Below are 9,334 nucleotides of genomic sequence, written 5' to 3'. Positions count from 1 at the left end.
AAACCCTAGGCACATTCGCCCTTTCCCCTCGCGCGCCCCCGCTCTCTTTCTTGCTCTGCGGTGGCGGCCCCTGTCCAGGTTGCCGGGCCACCGCGCCGTGCCCGGTCGCCGGCGACGGCGACGAGCGCCACCGCGCCGCACTGGCCTCTTCTCTTTCTTACGGTAAACTACCGTGAATCATCTGACCTACCTGATCCAGAGGATCTAACAATGGTTTTAGAGCCTGTTTTGGGTAGATTTTTTCGAGTAGAAAGAAAGCGTAGCAAAGAAATCACAGAAGAATTTCCCATCACAAAGAACCCTAGACAGGGCAAAGAAAAGCACCGGAGCAGAGCCTTGGGCTCGCCGGCAAAGAGCGCCGCCGCAACGGCCGCGTCGTTCCTCTCGATTCCGACTCGCATCGGCATGCCGAGGTTTCGGGAAGAAGGACTCTACCCCGACCGGGGCAAAGGGCACCGCCGCCAAACCGTTCGACGGCGACGTGCTCACCGCAAGGCGAATGCACAGCCGGCAAAGGGGATGGCAACGGCGCCACCGTCGTCGCCTCCAAGCGAAGCAGAGGAGGAGCGGGCGTGTAGGGGAGTAGAGGGCTCGGCCACGCCTCTCTCTCGCCCTCTCTATCACAGGAGGAGGAGGATGAAAGGAGGGGGGAAGGGGCAAAAGGAAACGCAGGCTCGCGCGGCGCGGCTCGACGCCGTCGCCGGCGTGGCCCCAACCCGCCGCATCAGGAAAGCCGCTGCGCCTCTTTGCTCTCTCTCTCTCGTTCTCTGTTGCAGGAGAAGGGAGAAACTGAGGGAGCTCCTTGTCTCGAGGAGCTCCCGGTGCCGGTGGTGAACGGAAGGGAGCTCGGCGTAGAGGTCGACGGTGAAGTGGCTGGTGGCGCTTCCCATCCCTTCAGCGCCGCCCTCTCGATCGAACTAGGGTTAGGAGTGGGGAACAGTGGCGGCGGCGAACCTCGCACCTTGTGACGTGGTCCCCACCTCCTCTACATGGCACTGCGCGACAGGGGCCCACCAGCCTTGCTTGGGCTGGACGCCCCCGATCAAGGCGTGGGTCAGGGGTCCAATGGGTGGGAAGAGATAAATCTAACAGGAATTGTATGCTTAGTGTATGCCTAGTTGCTAATTTACCAAATAAATCACAACATGGAAATTTCTCAATTGAAGACATTTTTATGATCTTCAAGGTGCAAGAGATTTGTTCCTGAACACATTTGAAGCATCATTATAAAATTACCTATGATTTCCCAACCTAGTGAATGTCATCACTGTTATATTTTGACTATTTTGCTTATGTTCACTTATAGGACAGAGTGCTGGCCAAAGTCATGATTTCAGAGAGTCATTTGATGTAGCAGCTGCAAGAGCTGTCGCAGAACTTAAAATTTTAGGTATTTAATCATGTAACATGTTTTTGGGGGTTTACTAGACAATATATATCAATTAATCCTAGTTTTCTCCTTTGCAGCTGAGTACTGCCTCCCATTGGTTCGTGTTGGTGGTTTATTTATAGCTGCTAAAGGGCACGATCCTCATGTAAGTCTTTGCTATTGGAGTATTGTGCATTCCGCTAAATTCACCAACATACTTTCTGCAACTAACATTTCTTCAATTTCTTATGTTTTCTGGCAGGAAGAAATAAGAAGTGCAAAAGCTGCAGTTGGTAAACTGGGTGCCTCCATGCTAGATTTGTGCAATGGTAAACTATCTTCTTTAGCTCTGAAGAATTTATTTTATGGATTAGCTTTGAAGATTTTGATAGGTTAGTACACAGTTTTCTAAATATTATTGTCAGTTTACATGGTATTCAGTCAGTATCTTTCTGAAAATAGAAAAAAAAAGAGGGTTGGTAACAAATAGTTCTCATTTTACATGTCAAGGTATATTTTTTCTTTTCATTTTTACTTGTTGGCACATGGTACTATTTCTCTTCATGGTATTCAGTTAGTAACTCTCTTCAAAAGAGCTAGTAGCTGGATCTTTATTTTTCTACTTGCTACCATCCCCTTATGACCTTGCTAAAGCTTTTCTGAAATATATCATTTGTTATTTTATCAGCTTAGCAATTTGCATGTTTTTGATTTCTCGCGCGCTCCTGCAATAAACTGTGGAATGCGGTCCATGCTTATCAACAGACACACTTATTGATTTGTTCTGCGGTATCCTTGTGTACTTATGTGTAGATGCAATGTTTGACCTGTTTTTTTTTTTGCGGGATAATGTTTGACCTGTTCCCTTAACTAATTCATGACCATGTATGTCCATGATAATAGAAAAAAGTAGATGCAACTTTTGCCAACTGATGACTACGTGCTATATCCATGTTGATCAAACAGTAACACAATTTCGAGCTGATCCCTTTACTAATTCCTGAGAACGGGATAAGCATAGAAGGATAAAACTCCCGATATCTTAAGCCTCTCTTCGTTTGCAGTCGAATCAATGGGACCTCATGGTCAACGAACGGCAGTTCTGTACCTCAAGGAACGCACTACTCCAAAAAAGTACCCTCGGCAGCCAGGTAATCATCCTTAGCCGCCTTTAGGAAAGGCACATCGTTCGATAAGTTTATTATGATTCTTCAGAGCTCAAGCATGCATTTCATGTCATCCAGGTACCCCTTCTAAGACACCATTATGAGAAGCATGCTGACTTTATATGGTAGACACACAATGATCAAAAGATGATCCGTGGATGCTCTCCCTCCAAATGGACACCCAGTGGGAGACGACGATTGTTCTCAAAGCATGAAAGGATTAATCTACCACCCTGACAGCAGGTATTTGTTGTCTGCAAGGAAACTGGTGCTTCACTCCATGTATCTGTAACAAAAAGTCGCAGATGTTCCATTAGAGAATACTACGTACATGATGCTGCCCTGTTTATGGTATTCTCGTCGGCATTTCTTATGTAGAACAGATACAGAATGTCGGACGGGGAAATGTATAATACTGCAAGATTGAGCTAAAGTCTTCAACTGCCACAACTCGACTTAGAAATAAGTTGTCCTTGTCACACTTGAATGACTCTTCCCGTTGGTTTCTTGCTACGCAGTTAAACACGGTTGAGAGAAACTATTTTTCTGATCTGACAAGCAAAACGGACATTATCGTATCCTCGCTTTTCAACACGTACACATGGCCACATATCACTTTCTGAAAACATCCTTCCACCAGCTTGCCAAGGCCAGCATTAGACTATTCCAACCGAGGAGAGGGAAACTTCTCCCCTCCTACCTTCTTCCCACAGAGCAGATGCAGAGTCCAGACTGCTGACGACCATTACAACATGCAACAATCACGGGACTCATTCCAACTGCACATTCATAACGGCAAGTTATACTATTATCCACAGTACGCAATAATTTGTATACTGCTACTAGAAGGAAAGATCCAAATCCAAGCGTGTTGGCCGGCTCCGGGCGCCTGCTTCCTTCCCCCTGCCCTACCCGCCGGCTGACCGAGTAGTCCTCCATTGGACTCGTCAAGCTTTATAACTCGAGCCGGTTTTGTTCCCTAGCCTCATTCATCCACCCATCTCGCCGAGAGCTACAATGGCCGCCACCATCAGAAGAAGCGTCTCCCCCCTCCTCGCTCTGCTCGCCGCCGCGGCCACGGTGCTCGCCGTGTTGATGTCTGCGCCCGTGTCCGCCCGGAGCTTGCCGGAGGGCCTCCCGGACATCAAGCCGCTGCTGTCCAACCCGTGGTCGGCGTTCCAGAACCTCTCCGGCTGCCAGTTCGGGGACCAGCGGCAGGGCCTCGCGAGGCTCAAGGACTACCTCAGCCGCTTCGGCTACCTCCCCGCGCCGCCGGCCAAGTTCAACGACGTGTTCGACGCCGACATGGAGTCGGCCATCCGGACCTACCAGCACAACTTCGGGCTGGAGGCCACGGGCCAGCTGGACGCGGCCACCGTCGCCAAGATGATGTCCCCGCGCTGCGGCGTCGCCGACATCATCAACGGCACCTCCGCCATGGGCAAGACGGTCCACGGCCGGAACCTCTACTCCTACTTCCCGGGGTCGCCCTCGTGGCCGCGCTCCAAGAAGAGCCTCAGGTACGCCATCACGGCGGCCACCGAGACGACCATCGATCGGGCCACGCTGAGCAAGGTCTTCGCGAGCGCCTTCGCGCGCTGGTCGGCGGCCACCACGCTCAACTTCACGGAGACGGCGTCGGCGTCCGACGCCGACATCACCATCGGGTTCCACTCGGGCGACCACGGCGACGGCGAGGCGTTCGACGGGCCGCTGGGCACGCTGGCGCACGCCTTCTCGCCCACCGACGGGCGGTTCCACCTGGACGCGTCGGAGGCGTGGGTGGCCGGCGGCGACGTGTCGCGCGCGGCGCTGGACGCCGCCGTCGACCTGGAGTCGGTGGCGGTGCACGAGATCGGCCACCTGCTGGGGCTCGGCCACTCGTCGGTGGAGGGCGCCATCATGTACCCGACCATCACGTCGCGCACGCAGAAGGTGGAGCTGGCCAAGGACGACGTCGACGGCATCCAGAGCCTCTACGGCGGCAACCCTAACTTCAAGGGCGTCACGCCGCCGGCCACCAGCAGCGAGGAGACCCACAGCGCCGCCCCCAGCGCGCTCTCCGGGCCGTGGAGCGGCCTGGCCGTGGCGGCTGCGCTCGCACTAGCTCTGTCGTGCTAGTTCTTCTTGGGTCGATCGATTCACGACCATTTTTTGGTTTTTACCTTTTTTAACGGGCATTCACTTTGCTCTAGGATTTGTGTTGTTGTATAAACATTAGTAGTCATTGGGTGTGCAAGATAGTGTAGATACGTGATTGTTAGTGCATGTATAGAGCGGATCATATAGGACATCTGTTAAAAAATACACGAAAATGGTGCGCCCATGTGGCCATGTGGTATCATATGAGTTTTGCAGAACGTGCGTTGTTGTTTTTCGCACTAGGAGTTCACTACGAAGCTAGCGGAGCAGGCGAGAACCACATGATTTGTCCCGGGGGTTCCATGTGGCATTTGGACGGCAGTTCTCGCGTCATACGCGTTGTTTGGTAGGTTCACGGCATCGATCCAGACGAGGGGAATAAGTCCACGTGAGACTACGTCTTGACCCGTTTAGAGTCTGATGAGTCTGTCGTGCCACTCATCAGAACCAAAAACACGGGGAAAGAAACAAAAACACGGGAACAGAAAATGTGGTACAGAAATGTCGTCTGGATGATACATGATTTGTAGACCCAAGAAAAACGATGTCTCATTACCTCGTGTTTTGTTTTCTTCAAATTTTCTATGGGATAATTGCCCGTTCCATACAAACCTTGAAGAAATTTGAGATGGCCATCTTTTTTAAAAATGGCACAAAGGATAATTTCTCTATAGAGTAGTCCCTTGGTCTGAAATTCCTGTGCATATCAGTTTCGTTTACTAAATTGGTGCTCTTCCCATGCATGGAATTTGTACCTCCCGCGGCCGGACGACCGGACGAGTTGTGTGAGGCGACGACAGTGACACATCCCCGCACAGCTCGTCGACCGTGCCGGCCTCCAGTCGCCACCCGCCACCCGCCAAGCCCAGCCCAACCCAACCAACCGCCGCTGACTCCCGCGCCGATCCGATCACCCCGCAACACAACCACCAACCAGTCGCTCGCCGCCAGCCCCTCCCGCCCCCAGCTCAGATCCGCCGCCGGCCGAGGCACGCATGCCGGGGCTCCTCGCCTACTCGGGCGCCGGGCTGGGCCTCCTGGCCCTGGCGGCGCTCGAGGCCCTCCAGCCGCGCCTCCGGCCGCTCCCGCTCCTCCCGCGCCGCCTCTCCACGCCGCGGCACCACCGTCACCTCCTCGCCGCGCTGCTCTCCGCGCTCTGCCTCCTCTCGGCGCTGCTCTCCGCGCACCACCTCGCGCTGCCCACGCTCGCCGCCTCCGCGCTCTTCCTGCTCCACTCCCTCGCCCCGTTCGCGTTCGCGCGGCTCGCCGCCCCGCCACCGCCGCCGCTGCTCGACCTCCTCCTCGCCGCGGCCTTCGGGCAGGAGCTGCTGCTCTTCGCGCACCGCCGCCCCTCCACCGCCGCCGGCATCGAGAACCGCTACTTCGACCTCTTCCTCGTCCCCGTCGTCGTCTGCCTTGGCGCCACCCTGCTCGCCGCGCACCGCCCGGGGGCCGCGCCGCCCCGCCTCGCCCGCGCCGCGGGGCTCGCCCTGCAGGGCACCTGGATGCTGCAGATGGGCTTCTCCTTCTTCACCGACGCCATCGCCGCTGGCTGCGCGCTCCACGCGCAGAGCCGGGCGGACTACACCATCAAGTGCCGCACCCACGAGGACTACCACCGCGCGCGCTCCGTCGCCACGCTGCAGTTCAACGGCCACCTCACGCTGCTCGTGCTCGCCGGGGCGGCCACGTACGCTGCTGTCATCTCCAGAGGGAACGGCAGTCCACCGAGCGGCTACAGGATGCTGGGCAAGGAAGTGCAGATGGAGGGCATGCCATTGACATCTCAGTTCACCCTGGATTCGGATGAGGAGAAGGAAGATGAAGGGATCGCAACCGCAGAGCCACCGGTGGCGAGTGGGGTGAACTCACATCGCCAGATCTCCGAGCAGACACCTGATGATCCCAAGTGACGGGGATGGAGTTTGGTGCTTTTGATGTAGAATAGCTCATTGGAGGTGAATATCACAGTGAAACTGAAGAGTGATCCGGCATCATGTTTGTGTGTTTCCACTGCATTTCAGTATGGTACCCTCTTTTCGATACTTGATTGAGATCACCTTAGGTGTGTGTAGGAGCGTGCACAATTTGATTTGCATACATCAAAGTTAGCCTTTGTACAATATTGTAATACCGTCGATTCAGATAGTTTTCTGAGGAATAAAGTTAACTCTTGTTACTGTACTGTGTCTATATGACCAGTTGATATCTACTACCCTTGAGCTGTGGCATAAGCATGTCAGGTCGTAGTTATTTGAATTTTGGTTTCAGAAGCATTTTGGGTAATTGAGCTGAATAATGCATTGCAGTGTGCATCCTGTTATCTTAAGTAGGTCTTCTGTGGTTCTGTCCTGATGGGTTTTGCCTTCGGAGATTAGTTGGGAAGTAAAACCATCGGGCGTTGGACTGCAAGGTGGAGGGATGTACAAATTGCTAGCCATTTAAAAGTTCAACTGCTATGTCTGTCTGTTTGGTTAATTGTTCCTTTTTTGGTGGTTGACTCAATACAGGAGGAATGCTGGTAATTCAGTTATGCCGAGCAAAGATTTGTGGCAGAACTGCCTGCAATGTTCATAGTTGAGGTGATTACCTTTGCCCTACAGTTGCAAATGATGATAATATTTTTGTCATAGTACATGAAGTTGTCTTTATCATCAATCTAGCATCCATTTCTGGTCGTCTCATCAACCAAACTTTTAAAAACAGCAAAGTGGGCTGCAAACTGGTTTTCTTCTGCTGTTTGGAGTTCTTTTAGTATTCACACTTGTCTTCTCACTCCTCATGCTCTTTTACCATGTATGTGATTCCTCGTTTATGAAGTTGTTTTGAGAAATCGTTCAAATATGATTACCTTGAGATATTTTGCTGAAACTTTCGTCGATGTGCTTCATCGCTTGAATCTGGATTTTCAATCCTTGCTATCCATTATTAGAAATCTGGACCAAAACTGAAGTGATTATGCATTTTTGTTATTATCGACAAGGTTGTTAAATGAAGTGATGAACTCTAATCAGTGCTGCATGACATGATCCTCTGGGCATCACTGTTCTTTGCATTCAGCATATGCCTTACAGAAGTAGAGTAGGTTGGAGGCATGATCATATACAAGTACCACATTTTTCTACTTCTGTTCGAACGAACAAACTGTACCCCCCACATTGGACATGCTTTGGGGCTATTCCTGGAAAACTTCAGGTTAATAAATAGACCACCTCAACCACTGTACTAGCTCAGATCCTTTTTCCTTGGTATCAATTAATGTTTTACCTTAAAGGTCCAGTGGGTTACTGCATGGCATTATTTTTGGGTGTTGAGGAAGGGTAACCAAGTTAACATCTCTTGCAGCACATTGGCAATAGCTCTATCCTCAACAGTTGCTTGGTCACATTTTTTGTTCTGAATTAGCCAAGTGAACAGTAGCTGTTCAATATTTAATTTGGCAGAGTTACCCTCGTACTTTCTAAAAAGACAAATATGCTACACATTGCCTCCCAGTATGCCAGCAGTTTCATTTTCTCACATGTAACTCTTTATCTTAAGAAAAAAACCTGACCATAAGAGTACTCCATAGATAAGGTAATTATGAAACATCTGGCCACTTTATTCTTTCTCTTGCCTTGAATTAGCTAGGACCCGTTTGTAAGATATACTTTCTTTTTCTCAATTCATGTAAAGGTTAACTGTTCCATGTGATATTCCTGTGCAATTCCTATAAACAAATCCGCGATTGTCACAGTAATATAATGCCTTGCTATAATGGTAGTGGATGCATCTTCTTTTTCTTTCTTGGCTCCTTCCTCGCCCACTTTCCAGAATGTGTGTTCCTCCACCGAAGCCGAGAAACAAGGTCTGATGCTTCATCATCGCCGCCAAGATAGTTCATTCCATAAATTTCAGGGACATCATGATACCAATATTGCTGACCTGCGACAAATAGAAATAAAGGATACCCCAGTTGTACCATGAGTCATGTGGCTTATCTGTTGTTCATTTCCCTAAATTACAGGGACATTATTGTACCATCGCTGTCCTGCGACAAATAGGATTTCAAGTTATAATGTATGTCATGTGGCTTATCTGCTGTGGTCTTTTGCAAGTTGCCTTGCAAAGGTTGTCTGACTCCTACTACAGTTTGATCGTTTAATGTTAAGTGAAATGGAGATAAACCTGCAGAAATGGGGAAAACCCTTCCTTTTTGCAGTGTGGTGGCACCTTTAGATGTGGAGCTTTCATGGGTACAATTTACTTGTCAAACAGCAAGCTGTATCAACAGTAGCTTCTTTGGAAAATCAGCAGGCTAGAATGCTAGTGTACCTGAATTGAGAGACAACGCTGATCAAAGATTAGTACCCATTCCACTTTTCTTGAGTAGCTTGTTCTCACATGACTAGTTTTTCAAGTGACCTCCTGTTTACTTATTTTTTCAGGAATCAAGCTAGACATGGAGCTGAGCTCGCTTAACAAGCACCATCAACAATACATGATGTAGTCCAGATGCCTGACTAGGGATATGTTTGGTGTTTATAATTCCACACATACAGTCAAGTTTTTCCTCCGACCCTCATATTCAACAAGAAGTTTCCCCCACCTGAATATATTAACCAGAGGGGCCTGAAAGCCCCGATGATTACAAGCATCAATCAAGACGCCACACAAG

At 50.4% G+C, this 9,334-nt stretch overlaps 3 protein-coding genes across 3 annotated transcripts in view; all 3 read left to right on the top strand.

The window, feature by feature from the left end:
• Window positions 1-3,085, top strand: part of LOC119330031 (ribosomal RNA small subunit methyltransferase G-like) — a 10,953-nt gene extending 7,868 nt beyond the window's left edge. The window contains exons 4-8 of the mRNA XM_037603139.1: window positions 1,312-1,390; window positions 1,468-1,535; window positions 1,632-1,698; window positions 2,434-2,520; window positions 2,614-3,085. Of these exons, the coding sequence (XP_037459036.1) occupies window positions 1,312-1,390; window positions 1,468-1,535; window positions 1,632-1,698; window positions 2,434-2,520; window positions 2,614-2,639 (327 nt within the window). The 3' untranslated portion in view covers window positions 2,640-3,085. The remainder of the gene's footprint in view (window positions 1-1,311; window positions 1,391-1,467; window positions 1,536-1,631; window positions 1,699-2,433; window positions 2,521-2,613) is intronic.
• A 228-nt stretch (window positions 3,086-3,313) lies between these two features.
• Window positions 3,314-4,895, top strand: LOC119330030 (metalloendoproteinase 2-MMP-like). The gene has a single exon (XM_037603138.1). The coding sequence runs from the start codon at window positions 3,553-3,555 to the stop codon at window positions 4,654-4,656; it is 1,104 nt and encodes a 367-aa protein (XP_037459035.1). The 5' UTR covers window positions 3,314-3,552; the 3' UTR covers window positions 4,657-4,895.
• Window positions 4,896-5,487: 592 nt separating this feature from the next.
• LOC119332238 lies at window positions 5,488-6,857 on the top strand. The gene has a single exon (XM_037605424.1). The coding sequence runs from the start codon at window positions 5,673-5,675 to the stop codon at window positions 6,588-6,590; it is 918 nt and encodes a 305-aa protein (XP_037461321.1). The 5' UTR covers window positions 5,488-5,672; the 3' UTR covers window positions 6,591-6,857.
• Window positions 6,858-9,334: the final 2,477 nt, after the last annotated feature.

The sequence above is a fragment of the Triticum dicoccoides genome, chromosome 7A (genome assembly GCF_002162155.2).
Source record: "Triticum dicoccoides isolate Atlit2015 ecotype Zavitan chromosome 7A, WEW_v2.0, whole genome shotgun sequence".
In the NCBI taxonomy this organism is placed as follows: domain Eukaryota; kingdom Viridiplantae; phylum Streptophyta; class Magnoliopsida; order Poales; family Poaceae; genus Triticum; species Triticum dicoccoides.
Note: the sequence above shows the minus strand (reverse complement) of the source record. Positions and strands in the feature narration are given on the sequence as shown.